This window comes from Coturnix japonica, chromosome 6, assembly GCF_001577835.2.
Source record: "Coturnix japonica isolate 7356 chromosome 6, Coturnix japonica 2.1, whole genome shotgun sequence".
NCBI lineage: Eukaryota > Metazoa > Chordata > Aves > Galliformes > Phasianidae > Coturnix > Coturnix japonica.
The window spans coordinates 19825741-19847466 of NC_029521.1; the positions used below are offsets into that span (position 1 = coordinate 19825741).

At 42.5% G+C, this 21726-nt stretch overlaps 1 protein-coding gene across 1 annotated transcript; it reads left to right on the top strand.

Annotated features, from left to right (window-relative positions):
* Positions 1–118: 118 nt before the first annotated feature.
* Positions 119–21350, top strand: OGA (O-GlcNAcase). Its single transcript, XM_015866953.2, has 16 exons — positions 119–616; positions 3568–3619; positions 3926–4023; positions 5303–5433; positions 6154–6325; positions 7272–7370; positions 7552–7836; positions 8390–8548; positions 9803–10413; positions 10791–10965; positions 14365–14450; positions 15320–15424; positions 16566–16651; positions 16774–16966; positions 18782–18941; positions 19630–21350. The coding sequence occupies exons 1-16, from the start codon at positions 430–432 to the stop codon at positions 19764–19766; spliced, it is 2736 nt and encodes a 911-aa protein (XP_015722439.1). The 5' UTR covers positions 119–429; the 3' UTR covers positions 19767–21350.
* Positions 21351–21726: the final 376 nt, after the last annotated feature.

Below are 21726 nucleotides of genomic sequence, written 5' to 3' on the forward strand. Positions count from 1 at the left end.
CGCACGCGCATTAAGCACGCTCCAGCCGCCCGCGCATGCGCAGTGTGCTGCCGCGGCCTCGCCCCTCCCCCCGCCCGCCTGTTGAGCGTGCGCACTGCGCTCTTTTCCACCTTCGGCGCATGCGCGGTAGGCGGGCTCTCCCCTCAGCCCGCCAGTTCCCCGCTGTGTCTCGCTCCGCTCTGCCCGTTGTTGTTCCCGGTGGGTTGAGCCTTCGGGCCGCGCTCCGTCTGCCCGTTCCCGGTTTCCCCCGGCCCCGCGGGCGGCGCTTCGGTTCCTCAACGAGCTGCGGGCGGAGCGCTGAGGACCGGTTGGGGCCGGTTGGCCGCGCAGGCGCAGGGCCCCGTAAACAGGAAGCGGCGGCGGCGACAAAGGGCTGCGGGGAGGAGGGCTCGGCCCGGACACAGCGCGGTCCTGGCGGCGGGCGGCAGGATGGCGCACAAGGACGGGCAGGCGGCGTTGGACGAGCCCCAGGGCAGCCCCAACCCGGCCGCCGTGCCCGGAGCTCCCTTGGAACCCTCGGGAGCCGCCACGGGGCCCGTCCCGGGGGGTGAAGAAACCGACACGGAGACGGAGACGGCGCTGGGATCCCGCCGCTTCCTCTGCGGTGTGGTGGAAGGTGAGAGCTGATGGGGGGGCCGACATCCCCGGGGCCGTTTGTTGGGGGGGTTGCGGGGAGCAGGGCCCCATCTCCTCCCTAGGCCCTGAGCTGGGGGCGGGGAGCGGCCTGGCCTGGCAGCTGCTCGGTGGGGCTGGCACCCACTGCGGGCCGAGGATTCCTAAGGGAGGCCGGGGCGGCGCGGCTGCTGCTACGTGTTAAAAGGGGGAGGAGGGAGGGAAGCGCTCCCGTGCGGTTATCCCAGCTGGACGCACGCCGGGGGGGCTGAGGTTTGGTTACCAGGGTAGGGAATAGGTGATTGCAGAGACATCTGTTATGCGATTAATATCAGATGCTCCTTCAGTCCTGCAGTGTTAACGTTTTAACAGCGTTATAGAGTGTTTCTTTTACATAATTTGTTGTGGAGGTTCTATTCAAAGGTTTTAAGTCGTTCCAGAAGCTTCAGAAGAGAAGGGCTGTTTTTCTGTTCCGCGGTAACTACAGAATTTATGTGTGTTTTTGCTGAATTGGTTGAAGTAGATGGTTGAAAGCCAGCGAGAAAAGTGTTTTTGTTCCCTACTTAATTAGCTGCCTTGGAATAGCTCTACATTCGGTGGAGTGCTGTTATTTTGGTACCTATAATGACTCTCCAGGAGGGGAACAAAAGCGTTAACAGATGAGAAGCGAAATGGGCAGTTTATCAAAGTCAATATCTGCCCTGCTTGCAGAACGGCTTTTGTTCATATCTTAAACAGAGCATTGGGTTCCAGCATCCATCACTGTGTGTAAGGGCTAGTTTGTGCCTTTCCTTTGTGGCATTGCTGGGGCTTAAATATAGTCAGTGTGGAGTTGGATGGGCAGGTTATTAAACGTTTCTCTATGGAGAAATATCCTTTGAAGACAGGTAGTATAGAATAGAAATAGACAGGTAGTAGTGGGCAGAAATAAAGATTGTAACTGCATGATTTCTCCTCACACTCCTGAATGATACACCTGGAGCACAGCACCACCTTCCCATGCAGTACTGTGTCAAAGCACTGTGTGTACACCATCACCATGTTTGGGAGCTGTTTTAATGACATTATAGGTCTCGTTTGAATATATATTTTGAAGCAGCTGCTATAAATATAGGTGTTCTTGGCTGCGTTGTAAAAGAAAGCAAGAAAATGGCTCCTGCCCAGTGAAGCAGTCTAATATTAGCTGGGAGTTATCTGTTAAGCTTTAACTGTGTACAGAAGGAATAAGGGAGTGTAAAAACAAAGCAGCAGTTGTGTTGGCTGAGGGAAGTGGGAGCAGGAGGAAATAGCAGCCTCTGTAGTAACGTGAGAATTATTGGCTTAAGAGAAAAACTGGTTAACTCCAGAAGCAAAGATAAATACATCCATAGTGCGGCAGCTAACACAGCCTGGAGATACCGTATAATTGAAGCAGTGAACAGCAGAGTCCGGGTGTTTTGTGGGAAGAGGAGGTAAAAATGAGTGAGGTGTCAGGCAAGTATACAGGGAATGCACTCAAAGAATGTGAACAACTTACAGTCCATCAGTGCTCCATTTTGAGAGTAACAGGATGTAAGCTGTGGAATGCACGGTGATGCTGCTCATCCTCCAGGGCAGCCAGCCTGGATTTTGATGGTGGAGAGTGTGGCAGCCGGGATCTGAATCCTTGGCTTCATATGAATCTCGTGACTTTAGACACACAGTCTTGAGGGAGTAATACAAAACCAGGTCAATTTTAGTTCAGTAGAGATCCAAGGATAGTCATCAGCTGATGACATCAGTAATATAAGAAACGCGGTGACAGATGGAAGGGTGCTGTATCAGTTCTGATTAGCACGTTCTCTTCTGTTTTCTCTTTAATCCGCTTGTCTTGTTCTCCATGTCTTTCTTTTTTTGCTGCTGGTTGCTAAGTCTGAAGCAGGAGCATTGCTGGTAAAGTACAAGTGTTCTGAACACTTATGTAGGTGGTATTGAGGGGTTACTGCAGTTAACGTGTTCTGTTTGTGAGCTGCTGATCTTCCTCGGACTAGTGTTAGTCAGCGTTAAGAACTAGTGAAAAAAAGGAATTTTTTCTGGGTGAAACAGTCTCAGGGGCATTTACGCATTGCAGCTGTTCTCTCATTTGTTCCTCTATTACACCATCCTCAATCCGTCACCTCACAGTTCCAATGAGAAGCAGCAGTTACTCTGCTTTTCCACTTGTGGTGCCAGTTAGTCTTAGGCCAGTCATTCTGAAAGCTCCAGGCTGCTTTAAACTTCTGAAGATGTTCTTTGATCACTTAACGGGTGAATGAAATACTTGTGAATACGTAGAGAATGATTGAATTACGTTCACTGTGACAGGCTGTAGGAAGGCATTTCTGGCTTCTTTAAGAACAGGTGTTTCCAGTGGTGAACAGCTCTGAAAATGAAGATGTTGGTCACATTTTGAGGTGTTGTCCTGTGGGAATTTGGGAGCTTTGGGTGTTAGGAGTGTCGTTCATCACTGAGTGGATGAAAATATGTGCTGATTTGGTTGGTGTCCTTCTAGTCCTCAGTCTGTGCACAGGCTGTGCCAGGCTGAAGCTTTGTTTGAAGTGCCTGCTTCTGGTTGGGCAGTTTGCACAGAGGCCTGAGTGAATTTACTTCAAAAATCATGCTCTATTTTAATGCAAGTGAGATGTTTTTGGAATGGAAGGAGTAGAATTAAACCCGGAATCTGTTAGAATAGATGTAGCAGTAAGTGACCTCAGGGATCAACTGAGTTAATTTTGACAAGAAACCTGTTAATTGGGGTAATTAAGTCAACAAAATACTCAAGATTTCTTACTTCTTACAGTTTTTTTCTTTCTGCTTTGGGAAACTTCATGATGAAGGTAGTAGAATTAGCTTATTGCTAGAGGAAGGACATGAGAGAACGGTTGGTTGTAATACTATGTTTCGTGGAACAGGAGTTATTAACATCTAACTGGATAACTTTAATCTTGTTTCCTGTAGGCTTTTATGGAAGACCTTGGGTTATGGAGCAGAGGAAAGAACTTTTTAGAAGGCAAGTCATGCTTCCTCTTTCTGCAGCGCATTCCACTGTAATGTCATCATGATTTTCCACTTAGAACAGAAATTCTTTTCAGGCTTAACCTAGAGCCACCTTTTACATGCTATCTGTATTCTGGAGATGCATGTTCACAGTCCCGTCCCTCTTAAACCAAATCTGTCCCATATCAAGTGTGTGCTTGATGGTATAACGCAATCTTCAACGAAGGGTTGTAAAGAAAAAACACCAGCCAAACAAAACATAGGATTTCTGAACCTGTAGTCTGCTCTTGCAATTAAGGCTTTCATTCTGTGCTCATAGGCTTCAGAAGTGGGGACTGAATACATACCTGTATGCTCCAAAGGATGACTACAAGCACAGGATGTTCTGGCGGGAGATGTACTCTGTGGAAGAAGCAGGTAATCATTTCTATTTCCACTCAGCACTTTTGGTGAGTAGATTTAGGAGACATTAGGAGGAGGTTTTTCACACAGAGGGTGGTGACTCACTGGAACAGGTTGCCCAAGGAGGTTGTGGATGCCCCATCCCTGGAGGCATTCAAGGCCAGGCTGTGGCTCTGGGCAGCCTGGTCTGGTGGCTGGTGACCCTGCACACAGCAAGGGGTTGAAACTTGATGATCATTGTGGTTCTTTTCAACCCAGGTTGTACCTATGATTTGTTCAACTGGATTGCTCATTGCTCTGCGCACTTGTGTATATAATCACAGCAGCCAGTTCCAAATATGTGTTAAGGCCTGTTCTTAATACCCTGCAGGTGTATTTAAGGGAGTTTTAGTACAAGCACGGATTTGCTTCTTCTTACTATAATTGTGGATAACCTCTAAAATTGCTTTTAAGGCTTTGTCTGATTAAAATTACTTCTTCCCACTCCTGTCCCTGGGAAAGGTTGTTTAGAAGTGTTCCTTCCTCAGGCTCATGATCCCCTGAGCCGTGTGGTGGAGCAGAAGGATTTGCTTCATTAAAAAAAAATAAAGGGAGGGGAAAAAAATAATAATTGGCCTTTTATGTGAGCACAGGTTAGAAAAGCAGCTTATGGCTAGTCAGGACATGAAAGGGCTGTGTAAAAGGTGATGCAAGGCTTTCTATCCTCTGACTTATACAGGTTCTGCACTGTCTTACTGGCTTTTTGGGGATTATTGTTTTCCTTGAGTGAGAGAAAAAGTGATATCCACTTGAAGTTAAATAATCTTTGTTGGATGTCACTGTGAATCACCACAGAAGTATAATTTAGAGGGTACTGTGAGGGAACTTCAAATAATAACAGATACTATTAGATGTTCTCAAACTACTTTTCTTCATTGTATGTAAGATTAAATAGTTTGTTTCTTAAAGTGACTACTTCTGTCCTGCGATATTTAAAAAGAACCCTTTAATGTGCAGCAAGCTGCAGTGACGTGTAGTATGAGTAGTGAGGTAGCTGTGTCCTACATGGAATTGTCTCTGTGTGCGTGACAGGTGTTGAAAAAATGGGTAGCAGTTCTAGAACTGTTGATGCAGATGCTGTAACAACAGACTTCATCCTTATTTGTCACTGAGATAGTTTTTTTTTAAGAATTTGAGCAAATCCCTTGATTTATTATTGTTATGACAACACAGCCATCTACAGTTCATTATTTATGTATAGTTATGAAGCTGTTTCTTGTTGAATCCTTCTGAAATACTTGAATTTAATTTCCAGAGCAGCTGATGACTCTAATATCAGCAGCACGTGAGCATGAAATAGAGTTCATCTATGCAATCTCACCTGGACTTGACATCACTTTCTCAAATCCCAAAGAAGTATCCACACTGAAGCGCAAGCTGGACCAGGTAAATATGATGTGAGCTTCCTGCAGCTGTGGTCCTACTTAACTTAAAAAACTTCAGTACCATGCTTGCTCTTGCATACTTTACTAGTTGCTTACTTTACTAGGGTGCCTTGGTGAACAGTTTGAATGGATATGTTAATGTTGTATTGCAGAAGTGACCACTGATCATCTAGGTTAAAAAAATATATACCTGCTATCAGATTTGGAAGGCTGTTCTTGGAATGTTGTCCTGACGGTATTTTAGTACCTTGATGCTAAGATGCATTTCCAACATGAGAGCCCTTGTCCACAACAAATCTTTTGGTGGTAGATCTGACACATGTACATCTTTTTTGTTCCCATAATTAACTGCTTTCCTTTGTCCGATGCTGTTACAGCATTAGTTAACTCTTTCTCAGCTGTCTGTCCAGTGAAGTTAACTTTGTTGTAGGAACTGGAACAGATAGAAGGTCTTTAGAAGTAGCTTTGAGGAAAGCAAAGCAATGGATCAGAGATAAATGCTCACTGAGAATAGATAACAGTCCTGTGTTGTCTTACCTACCTTCTCTCTCCTGTTCTCCTAGCTTTTCCTTCTTACAAGTTTATAATCTGAACAATACTCCAGTACTTTTCCCTAATTGTTAAAATGTTTTATCCTGTTGCAAAGATAGTTTAGATCTTGAAAATGATACAATTTGTTTAAAAAAAAAATAATAACTTTCACTCTTGTTTCTTGTGTTAGGTTTCCCAGTTTGGCTGCAGATCGTTTGCCCTGCTGTTTGATGATATTGACCACAACATGTGTGCAGCAGACAAAGAAGTGTTTAGTTCCTTTGCTCATGCTCAAGTATCTATAACAAATGAAATTTACCAATATCTAGGAGAACCGGACACATTCCTTTTCTGTCCTACAGGTAAAGCAAGATGAATCCTTTAGTTCAGCCTTAAACAATAGGACCCACTATCTTATTGTTTGAAAAGTTGATTTAATATCTTATTGCCTCTTTAGGCAGTATTTTGGGGGTCATTTGAAGAATAAAGAAAGGTTCAAGTAATTTATATGTAGAAGTTTTGCCAAACCTGTGCATCTCTGACAAGTTATTGCCAAGCAAAGAAGCAACTTGATGGAATGGTTCAAGAACAAAAAATTAGATTAAATAAGGACTTGAGTTTGATTTGTAGCAAAGTCTGGGCTAGCTATTAGGTTCCTAGAGTTTTCTTAAAATGGAGATATTGCACTTCCTGTGCTCTCTTCTTTCAATGGCACCTGGTTTTAGTAAGGTTACTAATTATCGTGGAGTTGCCTTTGTTGAAAATCTGAAATACCAGATGACTCTTAAGGTCAATCATTGCTTTGTGCTGTCTTTTTGTTTTTTTTTTTTTAATTCTAAGCTTCACCTAACACTTGTAAGAGTGCTTCATTGTAATGGAGACAGTATTGCTGTGTTTGTTGGTGTGGGTTGTTAGAATGAGAACTTCATCTGGTAGCAGTGTTACCATTGTTAACTACTTTATTTATCCCTTGTCTGTAATAATTCTGGTTCTGTTGCAGACTTCTTTTAACAAATCATATGCTCTGTTTTTAAGATTTTTGGTTATTTGCACTCTATACTTAGTCTAATGCTGTCTAATGCTCTTACATATTGTGTGCAGTAACCTGGGCTTCTATTTTCTTCCAAATTTTTGACATTTGACCAATGTCAAATAAATGCTGTGCTCTTGATTTCTGATGTTTTGCTAAGTGTCATTATGTAATGCCCTTCTAATTCAGACGACTGGGGATTTTGAGGTTAACTTTCAGGATTCTCTAATCAGGTGATGGTATGTTGTCATATCTGTACATCTTTCTGTCCTTTGCAGAATACTGTGGAACTTTCTGTTACCCAAATGTTGCTCAGTCTCCGTATTTGCGAACTGTAGGAGAAAAACTGCTTCCTGGCATTGATGTGTTATGGACAGGTAAAGTAGCATTTTATTTTATTTTTTTAATTCAGTGTTAGTGTTGTAAAGTAATTTATCATAAGTATTTAGTAAGAAATAAAAGGCAAAAAAAACCCCACACACATCCAGGTATTTGACCTGAGGAGTGTGAATCCTCATGCATATGCAAAGCGCTCTGATGGTCTCATTTCACTCTTAGGTCCGAAAGTTGTATCCAAAGACATTCCCGTGGAGTCCATTGAAGAAGTTTCTAAGATCATCAGGAGAGCACCAGTTATATGGGACAACATTCATGCTAATGATTATGATCAGAAGAGGCTTTTTCTTGGTCCCTACAAAGGACGGTCAACTGAGCTCATCCCTCGACTAAAGGGAGTTCTGACCAATCCAAACTGTGAATTTGAAGCCAATTATGTTGCTATTCACACACTTGCGACCTGGTACAAGTCTAACATGAATGGAGTGAGAAAAGATGTGGTGATGAGTAAGTATGATTACCTCTTTGCTAGGGTATGTGTTTAACTATGTAACTTACACTGATTTTTCATGGCTTATTTGTTTTTTAATTAGTCTAGATATTTGTTACAATTTATTTTTAAGACACACAGCATTTTCTGTCCTGGAAGTAAAGGATAGTTACTGAAAAAATAACAAGCATCCAGATTATTTACTGAAAGTAATCTTCTGTGCGACCACGGATACATGTAAGTCTAATAGCATGTGCTACAGATACATCTCGGAATATCAATAGAAACAGTTTTGTGGTTTGTATTTGACACATGTATCCGTGGATTTGGTTACATTGGGGTTGGAGCAGGTCAGGTCAGAATAATAACTCTGAATATCATAACATTTAATTTCTCTGTACTGCTTGTGTGCTGATGTTGATAATGACTATAGCTTTTAGTTTTGTCCAATTAGGTTTTAATTTTTTGTCCTTCTTTGTGAAATAAGACAGAATTCTTGAGTACCTTGTCTAAAATATCTCTTTATATTAGATGAAACTTATGTGACTTTTTATAAATTTCTCTTTGTAGCTGATACTGAAGACAGTACGGTTTCTATCCAGATTAAACTGGAAAATGAAGGGAGCGATGAAGATATTGAAACAGATGTTCTCTACAGCCCACAAATGGCCTTGAAGTTGGCCTTAACTGAATGGCTTCAGGAGTTTGGAGTACCTCAGCAATACAGCAGTGAGCTTGGTTTGGTATCATTCTGGGGTTGGTAGGAAAATGTGATTACATTTCAGTAATTCAGTACTTACACTTAGATTAAAACTATTTTACAGATCCTTGGAAGTCTGTAGAAGTACTTACTACCTTACTTACTTGGGAAACTCTAATAAAGAGTGCTTGATATTCTGCAGTGTGCCTTTAGTGACCCAGCTGATCAGCAGAAGCACCCTCTCAAAGCAGGATGATCCTCTGGCATTTCTGATCTAAGACAGGAAAGAGTCTGAATCTTGTCAGCCCCAGCAGTTGTTATTAGATTTCTGTGGGACCTGAGAGAATAGGAAGAAATTTTTTTTAAGGGGGTGTTAAATTACTGCCAAAAACTATACTGCCCCAGAAGAGTCCATGTTCTTCCAGTTGTTTTCAGCTGGCTTTGTTTTTCTGAGTTTCTGTCTACAGAAACCAGTTGGGTTCCCTACAGCATTGTACACCTTTCCTCTTGTAGCACTGGGAGCTTGAGATCGGAGGTAAAATCTGTTTCTCTCAAACATGGGTTTTGGGTGGTCGGAGTGGCCTTTTCTTATAGCTGTTGGTGGAATGGAAGAATCTCTTCTCCTGACTCCTAGCTCTGCTCTGTCTAGTTATCCTTTGGAACTACTGTAGCGTTTCAGATCTCTCTAAAACTCAGCTGTGGCAGAAACATTGGATGAGGAGTAGCAGTGTCACTTTCACAGAATCCTTTCTCAGAATCATTTGGGTTGGAAGGGGATCTCTGAAGATCACCTTAGCCAAGTCCTCTGCTCAGTTAGGGCTGGTTAGGACAAATTGCTTAAGACCTTTTCCATTAGGGTCTTGAATATCTCTTTTCCCCAGGTTAGAGACGTTCTTGTGATTGAAGTATTTAAACTTCTGTCCTTTTATTTTAAAGTCTACTCTGAATAGGAATAAGAAGTCAGCTGATGCAGAGGGGCAAAAGTTAACTTGAAAAGCTTTTTAAGCTGTTATTGTAGTCAGAAATATTGCTGGCAGTGCATGTTAACTCATTTTTTGAGCTCCCAATCTTTGCTTACTGGTTATCTGAAAGAGAAGCTTGCAAAAATGTGGAGTTCATAGTTAGAATTACAGTGACAGATGTGAACAGGCAAAGCACAAGAAGGAAGCTATACATAATTGGCTGCCATGACAACAGAATCATCCGTGATTTGCAGAAGTTGCTGATTGGAATGTTTGTTGGCTGATATTGAAAATTTTAAATTTGTTTCTTCTTATCCTCAGGTAGGCAAGTGGCCCACAGCGGAGCTAAAACTGCTGTAGGGGATGTGGGGCCTCTGGTGGCACCGTCGTCTTTAAACGCAGCAACTGTGGTCACCACGGTTTACCAGGAGCCCATCATGAGTCAAGGTGCAGCGCTGAGCAGCGAGTCACCAGCCTTGGTAAAGGAGGAAGAGAAGAAGCAATCTGATGAGGAGCCGATGGACATGGTTGTAGAGAAACAAGATGATGCGGATAAGAATTCTAACCAGATATTGACAGATATTGCTGAAGCGAAGATGACGGAGGAGTTGAAGCCAATGGATACTGATAAGGAGAGCATAGCTGAATCAAAGTCCCCGGAGATGTCTATGCAGGAGGACTCTGGTAGTGACATTGCCCCTATGCAGACTGACGAACAGATTAACAAAGAACAGTTTCTGCCTGGGCCAAATGAAAAACCACTCTACGCAGTAGAACCAGTGACTTTAGAGGACTTGCAGCTTCTTGCTGACTTGTTTTATCTCCCATATGAACATGGGCCCAAAGGTGCACAGATGCTGAGAGAATTCCAGTGGCTTAGAGCAAATAGCAGTGTTGTCAGCGTTAACTGCAAAGGAAAGGATGCTGAAAAAGTGAGTGTGACTTAAGCTTGTTTCTCTCCTTTTAAATCAGAATCCTGAGCAATGTTGCCTGTTTTCTGAAATAGAGATGGATGTTAGGTTTCCTAGAAGCTGAAGGGTAGCATGTAACTTAACCACAGGTGACAATAGCTTTTGTTCATCCAGTGGAATTGACTATACTTTAATAAGTACTGTAATTTACTGGAGTATCTGCATTTGAACAGTGATCTCTGTACTGGCTTTGCTTCTAAGGGCAGTAGAAACTTGTGAATCCCATGTGGTGCAGTGGTTCCACGTATGGAATTGTGTGACCATCCTTCCTATTTAGAGTACTTGTTTTCCTTAGAAAGCAGTGTTTGATCTTGTGGATCTTTTCCCTCCATCCATAGATAGAAGAATGGCGAAACCGAGCAGCTAAGTTTGAAGAGATGTGCAGCTTGGTGATGGGAATGTTCACCCGCCTCTCCAATTGTGCCAACAGAACAATCCTTTATGATATGTACTCCTACGTCTGGGATATCAAGAGTATTATGTCAATGGTGAAATCTTTTGTGCAATGGTTAGGTAGGTGCATTGGGAGCCATTATAATCCCAGACAGAGTATCTTTTTTGTGTTTTTAATTAGCCCACGGGGAAAACAAAGCATTATGTAAATACGTGCTCTTGGACATAGGGTCAGGTTTGACCCTGTTTTAAAGGTTTTCTTATCTCACTATGTGAATCAGTGCTTGCTGTGAATTTGCTTTGGGATTTAAGTGATGTCTGCTGGATGTTTTGGAGACCTTGATTTTTCTTCTTGGGCTAATGAAACTTGAATCTCATCTGACACGTAAGTGTTGACTTTAGCTTATTCTTGACTGAATGCACACTGGACTAAGCCCCACAACTCCTTGGGTACCCTGGTATGTGATTGGAAATGACACTATGAAATGTGACCACATCAGCCACCTGTTGCTTGCTCTGTCTTGATAACACTGTTGCTGTCTTCAACAGAACAATTCCAGAAGTGACCTTTAAATGGGCTTGGCCAATAGGAAGCTGATCCTCCCAGCCCTGTGCGCATGCGAGCTTTAGCGTAAGGCTATTCTGGTGCAAAATTATTTTCTCGAAACACTTTCCAAATTGCTTTTTTTGTTGTTTTTTAATTATTTTCTGGCAGAGAGTGGAAATTATGGAGTTCCCTAGACTGATTTGGTCTGAGATGGAAGCTCATCTGGAAACACTTTTTGTTCTAGTTTTATTTTTTTCCTGAAAGATTTCTGAGGGTTCCAAAGTTGGCAGATAGCACCAGCATGGCCTGGGTAATTCTAGTGACCTCATTTCACTTTCAGGTTTCAATCCAGCTGTAAGGAATTTGCTGTGGACTTGCTTGACGTACACAGCAGGCAGCAAAGCTGATGGTCTCTTGTCACACGTTTTGTAGCTGTCACAAGCCTCACAGTGGTAAACCATTGCACGACCTTGGTCAAATGCAGGTGTTTGGACTGTTAAATCTTAGTTCTAAATACTGACTGTTTTAAGTAGGGACACAGAAGACTGGTTAAGTCATCAAGTCAGGCCCTACTTAAAAACTTCCTGTGGGTGTGATCCTTACAGGTATGGAGAATAACAAAGATGAGCTTTTAGGACTACCTTATGTAAAGTACAGAGGAGAGCTTGGCAGAATTGTATTGCGTTAATATCTCTGCCTAATGCTGCAGAAAACTTCAGTGTGTATGGTTTTAAGACTAGTGTAACACCACTCCCCCAGCTTTACTATCCTTGCTGTATGTTGACATTTAACTAGAAGGAATGCTCTCTTTTTGAGAACTTAGTCTGTTTAAAAGTCTAGACCCACTCTGTGTAAAAAGAACACAGTTTCTTATGACCTCAAAGCATCGAGGGCCCAGCTTACGTTATGACTTCATTAGCTACCCGTTGCATTCCCTTATGAATGAATGAAACAAATGAAATTGTTTCCAGTTTCCCTATGTCCCTGTAGATTTGGTTTCAAGTCTTTAAATGCATCAAATACTTCAGAATTGCCTTCAAAAATGAAATGTTTATAGATACCAACTCTCTTAGACCTTGTTCTTTCCAGTACCATGTCTGGCATTAGAGAGTTGAAAAATTCACTGTAGGTGTTGGGTGTTCACTGCTGATTGGTCTTAAACTGACAGTGCTTCTGTGAGAGGAGATGTTTTTGTCCTTTGCTTGTGTTTTATCACAAGTATAAACATACGTAAAGCCAGGTAAGCCCAAATCCAAACCAATTAGCTTTCATGGTGTGCTCAATGGTCCGCTGAATGTTCATTTTCACCTCTCCTCCTAAGTCCAGCTAGCATTCAGTCCCTTAAATTAGTGTGGCTGTACAGTACTATGGATTACTAATGACTTTTATTGTCTTCTTCCCCATTGTGTACAGATGGGAGAATCTTCAGCACAAGTTTCTACTGCTATTGGATGGACAGCGCCAGATGTTCACAGCGCGTCGTCATTAATTAATTAAAATGGACAGGTTTTGTCTGTGAGGCAGCTCAGATAGATTAGATGTGTGATAGGCATGAACTGAAGTCACATTTGCGCAGCGATTAAGGCATTAACTATGTTTTTTGTTTATACAGCTCTTCATTCACACAGCTCTTTACTGTAATAATTGGGAGTGCTAGTTAAGTTGTAGTCTCAAAGGAGAGACAGATGTTGTCTTCCAAGTTAATGACTAAATTGCCATGAGAAGAGTATATTTTTGTGAGAATACTAAAGTGTGGGAGCTGGCCAAATTCAAATTCTGATACTTTTGGATCACTTCTGATATTTACTGTGCTTAGGGTAGTTTGCATTGAACACATATTCCTAAATTCTAATGAATGTCAGACTTGGCACTCTTTGGGACTCTCTGACTAGCACAACACACGTGTCTGTACTGATCTGGGACTGTTACTTGAACAGGAGTTAGACTGCTGTCTACAAAAGGAAAAGAATATTTGCGCTGCTCGTCTTGTCAGAAAACCAGGCAGGTAATCTCCATTCCAGATCCTGCACTTTTATTTTCCTCCTAACAGCTGTCGTTATGTTAGTTATTGAAGGCCGTGGCATCTTGCTAATGCGGCAGTGTAAAAAGTCAAATGGCTAATGAAAGCTGTTTTTTACTCCAAAGCTAAGAACATTGATGGGTCTCCTGTGACCGATCAGTAGGAGCCCTGATGCCTCTCATGCGCCTGAAGAGGAAAAAGTGAGATGCTAAAGAAGCAGAGCTAGTATTACCTGTGACACACAGGGTATACTAGTTAATGTGAAGTAGAGTTAACCCACAACTTAGCTTATTAAAATACCAGTGGCACTGTGAAGGTATGGCCTGGATTACGTAAATCTAATTATTCTCTTGTAAGAATGCTGTTTCATACAGCTATCCTGGCTATCTTAACTGCTCCAAACTGTTTGTACATATTGCCAGTCCTGGTTTTCTGACAAGAGTAGAAACATTAATTAATAAAATGTGACTTCAGAAAGGTCCAGTTTTTATCAAGAGGCTGCGATAATGGGATTTGGTTGTTCTTCAGCTGCTTGTATTTGTAATGGTAGCTATTGAGTCAAGCAGCATCTAAGATGTCCTCTTTTTGTAGAGGAACCCGATGCTTCTGCCACAAGCGGACAGACAGAAGAATGTGCAGAAAGCCTGGCAGGCTTCTGTAGTTGTATGTGGCAGCATTCTTTGGTCTGGTCTTGAATAAGGTGTGTGCTATATCAGTCACCTTGCATCTTCTTAAACTTATCTGCTACTCGAAACTAAACTTGAAATATTGCGGTTGGTGCACAAGCACCAAATCTTTGTAAATCAATATTATTGCAGCCTCTATTGAAGCCCTGGATTATAGCTCAGTTAGAGAGCTTTTACCACAAGTGTGTGTTAGCTTTTTGGACATGTAAGACACCCAGGAAATCCCCCTTCTCGTAACGTTCTCCGCTTGGATCTGATCTCAACAGGGTGTCGTAGTCAATCTTCAGCACAGTTCTTAAGTGGAGACCAAGAACCCTGGGCCTTTAGAGGTGGTCTAGCAGGAGAGTTCCAGGTATCAATATGACTTCACAACTGAATGACATTTTCTTTGTTTTATGAGAAACCTTTTGTTACACATCAGAGGTCTGGAAGGATTGGTCTGCCGAAGGCTTTCTGGTCCAAAGCCCATTAGCCTTACAGCTTGGTTTAAAATAATTTTCCTCCCATTTCTACAGTAATTTCTCAAGGAGATGCTGCCTGTCCCACGCGCACGCGAAGCGCAGCGGCTTTAGTTGTACATTTCACATTGTTTCTTTGCAGGTCGCACAGCATTTTTATCTGCGCCCGCAATTGCACAATGCGCGCATGCTTGTTACCAATGGGAATTCCATGAGCAAAAGAGAGAGAGAGCAACCGACATTTGTATCGCAAAATAAAGCAGTATTTTATTGGAAAGATTTCAATTGGCAAATGCTCTAAAATCTGTTCTAAAACCTGTTTGTACCGCATCCCAATTTGTTCATGGATTTTTCAGGTGCTGTACTTTTCCCCCCTCACAGGTGCTCTGCGCGCAGCAAATAGAGTCAGCGCATTGCTTTTGGGATAAAGCGTCTCCTCTGGCCAGTTAACCCTCTTCAGACCAAACCTTTCCTCCTGACATTCTGTGTTCTTATACAGAAACAGTGTAGATACGATTGGTAAAAAGTATTTTAAAGTAGATAAGATAAGCAGGCTTTGAATGTACTTTTTCAATTGCATATTCCAAAACACCAATTGGATATTTTCTATTCAAGTAAGGTCTTTGCATTTGTAAATCCTACCAACCCCACCTTCTTCTGGGGTGCCTGCAAGTAGCAAATGTTAATTTGGAAGTCTGCACTGCACGCCCAAGAGTCTTGGGATCTTGTTCACACACTCATTTCAAGTCTTTTGTTTCCACAGCGTTTGCTGCCTATCGATGGGGCAAATGACCTCTTTTTTCAACCGCCTCCACTAACGCCCACTTCCAAGGTGTACACCATAAGACCCTACTTCCCCAAAGATGAGGTAACTGCTTTTTGTTCTTGTCATTGATGTAATTCCTTTCGTGGCAACTGCTTCCTCCTGAGTCCCTTCACCCTCTAATGAAACAGATCTTCCAGTATCTTGCAGAAAACAAATGCAAGCTACAGGAGAATGGAGGATAAGTGATCCGCCTATGATTTAACAGTGTACTGTGCTGCAGTACAGTTACACCCACAGCATGATTGCAGTCTCCCACCCCACCCTTTTTAAGGGATTGTTAAATCTGTTTTGGAGCATTTGATACTTTGGAACTGGGGATTTTATATTAATCTTTGATCACAGAGGGGTGTTTTTCCCTATGTCTCTTGGGTCCATACTATCTTGGCAAGAAGAATACTTGCTGTGTCAACAGTTAGTAGCCCTTATGAATGTAGTGTAAACGACATCAAGATTATTGTTCCTTAAGATTGTTTTTGCTGAGAGTTGAAATGTGTTTTATTTAAAACTTAAGTATCTGGCAGCTAAAATGAATCCCAGCTGCTGAAGCCAGTCAGGCAGATAGAGCCGTCATGTGAAGATATGTCCTTTATCTGCTAGGTGTGTCCTTTAGTGTTCTCACTCACTAAAGGAGTGTTCTCACTGAGAAGGAGCCCTTCTCAGTGCCTTAATGCAGATCCAAAGCAGGTTTCTTAGAAGTAGTCAATGTGGCTTTCTTTTTATTTTCTAACTTAGAATGTGACTGATACAGGTTATCTCTTTAAAGAGGTGCAGCTAAAAGCATGTCAGGGTGAGGATGTACCAGTCCTTCACAGGTTAAATTTGTTGCAGTTGACCTTGTTACTGAGGTTGTTGTGATATCCAGTGAAAGTTTAGGAACCAGCCTTCAGGATTAGTCTCTAATCAGAGAAACGTGCAAAAGTTGACGTTCAGTTTTTCTTTTCCTTCTATTGAACATAACCAGTATTTCTGACAGGCAACTGTGAGATAGCTGTAGTTGGTGGAGGGGGGGGGGTAGGGGGGGGGGGGGGGGAGAATTAATACTTTCTTAGAGATGTGTACTTCTGTTTGGTGTCACTTAAGTCCTGTCAGTACTAAATTGAAGTGGAACTGATAATGAAGTTTCCCTAAAACAAAGTTGATCACTTTTGAGTTTTGTGACTTAAGATCTCTCCTCTCTCCCTAGGCATCTGTATATAAGATCTGCAGAGAAATGTACGCTGATGGAGCTGATCAACCTTTCCATAGTTTACCAGACTTAATTGGAGACAAGTATGTTTTAGAAATGAATGATCTGACTGAAGTGGTTATAAAGGGTGACGTTGTGACGCTGTATGTGTGTGCCTGTTCAATGGGACCTTCTTTTGACTGTATTTTCTTGCTTCTTTCTGCAGGTTAGTAGGAGGTCTGCTCACCCTCAGCCTGGATTACTGCTTTGTCTTGGAAGATGAGGATGGCATATGTGGCTATGCTTTGGGAACAGTTGATGTGACTCCTTTCATTAAGAAATGCAAAATGTCTTGGATCCCTTTCATGCAAGAAAAATATACTAAACCAAATAGTGACAAGGAGTTGTCTGAGGCAGAGGTTGGTATAACTCATGAGACTGGAACTTTACACTGAGCTGCATTCTTCTTCCTTTCAAATGCAGTCTTTTGTATTTCTTCTGATGCTTATGTAATATGATTGTAATATGATTTTCATAACTTTCTGTTGTCTATGATGAACACTGTATCTGACAGCTGCTTTTACTAACAGCACTGTGTCAGCTTCAGCTGTGTTATAATGCATCTTCCAGGTGTACTTAGTAGTAATTGGTGCAGTAAATACACAGAGGCTTTTTGGAACTGCTAAGTGGCAGGAGCTTTCAAATCAATAGCAAACATTAAAGAGAAATGCATTTTGATGAGAATGAAGTACCGTTTCTGTTCTGCAAAGTGAGACGTCAGTGTCCTCATGCACGTGAGGTTCAGGTCTGACAGCCACATCGGTTGAAGTATGGAAAACAGCATCAAGAACTGGGTTGCTTTTTCACTTGAACTCTATGAACCATTTGTGTGGTGTAATAGGTGTAAATGGTTCAGAATGGCATCCTGGTCACCAGTTCCTGATGGTAATTTGGTCTGTGGTCTCTGGCCAGTTACGGTGTTTGTGTAGAAGGGGTTTAAAGAAACAGCCTTGCAGCAAATATTGTCCTTTCCAAATGTGTGTGTTCTGCATTGGGTGCAGCTAGAGAATGTGACCTGATAGCTGACTTCTGTTACTGAAGTGGAGCTGAAGTTAATTCTACAGTAGGTCTTCACTCTTCTACATTTGTGCAGTTTATTGCTCTCACCTGCATAGGAAGGTCCGTATTTTGAAGGAAAGTTCACATGTGTGTAAAGATTTTGTACTTGCTATTGAGGTAGATGCTGTGGATTTTCCTCCATTTGGCCTTTTGACACTGTAAAGAAAAGTTCTGAGGATTCAGTAAGTTGTTCAGGACCTGTGGCCATTAAAGATCAGTTGGGAAAAGTTTTGTTGGGTTTTGTTCTTCCATGGAATAAAGAGTTCCTTTACAGACCTCTTATCTCTTAATAGTCTGTCTCTGCTTGCATTTGATAAGCTCCTGTTCCATACTTCTTAGAGCGTTTCATTCAAAATGCTGACATCTCACATGTTTCAGTTGTTTCTTAGTTTACTTAACTACTTCTTGAGGCTTAAACTCCAATGGGTGTTTTGTTTCACAAAGGAAAAATCCAGCCTTTCGAGTGTCATGCTGTAATGTTTGCCTTGGCCTTGGTGCTTGATAGCAGCGTGGCTAGTTCTGAATGCTTACTGTGGGGATTATGCTGTGTAAAGTCCAGAGAGCCAGGCTTGGTTCTGAATCTGGAGTGGTTCAACCAGTCTAAAGTAGTAACATTGAGCAGAGACTTGACCTATCAAGGAAGGAGTGTGGGAGAGAACAGATTTTAGATTTGAAAGTAAAGTGTCTGAGCTTGACCTGAAAAAACCCTGTCTGTGGCCTGCTAACATTAAGGTTCCTTGTGTGATGAAGCCCCAGTTCCAGTTGTTATGATGGTAGCTTTCAGTTATACAAGGTTAGGTAGCTTGTTTACTTGAGCCAGTGCTCTGTAGTGGCTTTAAAATTCTGCAACCAGCAGGAGGTCTGACTAGTGTATTTCAGATTTGGCTTTGGGGCAAATAGTCTAGATAACTGCATAAGCAGTATCAACTTTTTTCCTGGCTGCTGTAAGCTGAAAGGTAGGAAACGTGGAACTACAGCCATCCATGGCTGTCAGGTGGGGTTGAAAAGTGTGCTTTTTAAAGGTGCACTCTGTGGGCAAAGCAGCCTCCCTTGAAAACGAATGAAACTAAAAAGCTGAACCGTGACTGAATATCTGATTCTCATATTCTTTGCAGAAAATAATGCTAAGCTTCCATGAAGAACAAGAAGTATTGCCAGAATCATTCCTCGCCAACTTCCCATCGTTGATAAAGATTGATATCCACAAAAAAGTGACGGATCCGAGCGTGGCCAAAAGCATGATGGCCTGTCTGCTGTCTTCTCTAAAGGCTAATGGTAAGCTTACTGCACTCACAATGCCTGGTGTCATAATTACCTATTAGGTCTGCCATAGCTGGCACTGTAGATTGAGGTAAGCAGCCATCCAGAAGTCATTTATGATTAACTTTTGCTGCTGTCTTCATTAAAGGCAGCTTTTAGCTGTAGCCGTAACCCTGCAAATTAGAAAGCAGGAAGAACTGAGGGAGCTATTTGCTAAAATCGTGTGCTTTCATTGCCATCTTGTACAACATGTAAATGCTCATATCGCTGGTGGTGCTTTTTCTTACATGTGGAAATACACACTGGTGAATAATTACCCAGACCTTCAGTATAGGAAGGTACTTGGCCATCTGCCTTACTGCACATCTGAGGTTCTCAGGTCTTTGCGCAATTTGGTGCCTTCCTGCAGTGCCTTGTTTCCTGAGCCAACATTCAGGGTTTCACGGTGCTTTTATGTTAAATAAGATCTTCAGAGGGATGCGGTTTGTTCATGCTGACAAGATCTCTGCAGTGTGTAGCCCCTTTAGGGAATGGTTGGCTATGTTGCCATAAATCTGGTCTCTTTTGGGTACTGTGCTGCTTGTAGAATTGAATCAATGTTTTAATTGGGTTTGGATGCCAAAATAGATGGGGACCACAGTACTCGACTGTCCTCTTACAGTATTTCTCTCTCACTGCTTTTGTCCCTCTTTTTCCTCTCCAGGCTCCCGTGGGGCTTTTTGTGAAGTGAGGCCGGATGATAAAAGAATTCTGGAGTTCTACAGCAAGCTGGGCTGTTTTGAAATCGCTAAAATGGAAGGATTTCCAAAGGATGTTGTTATCCTTGGAAGAAGCCTTTGAGGTGCTCAACAGCAAACTGTTCCAGTGCTGTAGTCCCTTAACACCTGGGCGGGTAGTGGTGGGGATCTTCATATGGTCTAGCTGAACAAAGGCAGCAATAAGCCAGCTTGGGAGACGGGACTATGCGAAAATCGCCCATCACACACTCAGACTGATTTGTTGGAAGAGGAGAATGCTGCTGAAAACACCGTTTTAACAAGAGAATCTCGGTCCTCTCCTGGTCTTGTGTGAAGTGCCAAGGAATCTTGCATGGACTATTTAGCTTCCTGGAGGAATCCTTCTGAATCAGCGTTGTGTGTTTGAGTATCAGCAGAAAAGTGGCTGTTAGGAGGGAGTATCTGTAAAGATGCAGTTTTGTTTCTATGTCATAGAGCAACTGGAAGTTGCAGGCACAGGAGGGATTACTTATGTCAATCAGCAAATGTAAAGATAAGTAGTTACAGTTCTATTTTTGACTATCTTTATGCTTGTTGATAAAGCGATGACCCATCGTCACTTCTAATGACCATTGGTTCGAGCTTTGTGCTTTGGTAGGGACAAATGTGCAGTGGTCTGTGGCCGAAGTCACTTAATGACAAACCTGTAAATTTCAGTGTATATAAACGTAGCCGTATGCTGACTAACTTTTTGTTTACCGGTTTTTTGTAACTTTTTCTTTTTAAAAGTGAAAGGATGTAGGTCCAAGACGGCACTTTGGAATAGCGTCAAACCACCATGGAGAGCAAATCTGTCCTCAGCACTGACTTATTTCTTTTTAACTGTGCCTCATGTCCAGGGCTGGAAACTGAGTCTCCTGGGTAAGGAGCGCTGATCCCAAGGATCCTTCCTTCAGGTGCCGCTTGGTTTCCTGCCCGGCTCCTGCAGCTCAAGGCTGTAGCATCGTTCTCCTGGGACAGAAGCAGCAGTTCAGGGCTGCCCAACCTGTTACTTGTGGTGGTATTAGCACAGAAGTGGATGGAAGCTGGAGGGAGAGAGCTGGCCCACAGCTGGGATCTATCCTTGGAACAGTCCCCATGTTTCCAAGCCTTCTCATTCTAGTTCAACTTAGTCAGGGTCTTCAAGTCCTGCGCATTTGTATCAAACAACTTTTCTAGAAGAAACGCCACAATAAGCACATTTGTACTCATGATTTAAATGGTCGCCTATAGATGCTCCAAGAAACTCAGTGTTCTTACCCACTGTGATGGAACCAGTGTGTTGGGATCTGATGGTGAGACGTTGTCATTGGTGACATGGGTAGTTGCAGCAGTGCTGGTGTCACAGAGGAGCTGGCCAACATTGCAGCACCACATTTCTTCCACCTGCATCGTCTTAATCCTCCTCTGCTCCCTGGGTTATTTCAGCAGTGCACAAAGGAAGTTCAGTTCCTTGCACGAGCTGCATTGAAGTTACACAACCTCTAGTGAACAGCATTAATGCTGCAGTGCAATCTGCAGCCTGTAAGGAGATGCTGTGCTGAGCCTTGTGCTGCAGCCACAGGCAGGGTTGGTTTTTTTTCCTCCATTTCAGAATGTGAACCATTATTTTAACGCGGTAGCGACAATATTTAAGTTGAAACAAGTTCATTTCACGTTTAGAGAGAGGTACGGGGCTGGGCCGTGGGGTTTCTTGCACGTCAGAGCTGAGTGCCACTAGTTCTTGTACAGCTTTGATGTGTGTTAAAGAGCCGATACCTTTGGCTTATCAAGCAGGAGAGGTTTCCTTGTTCTGTTACTTCATGGAGTCAACTTGTGTTACCTGGATTCACAGCATTACAGCATAGGATGCTTGTGGCCTTATTTCTGGCTTTTAAGGAGCTGCCACGTCTTCTCTTCCTATGACTTTGTTATTATTATTATTCTAAGAGTTACTTGTATAAGCCTATGGGAATGTCAGGCCGATGCCATCATTCTAGGATTGTAAAGTGAGACGTTGACATATCTTTCATGGTTAAGACTTTTCATTAAGGTTGGAATGCCAC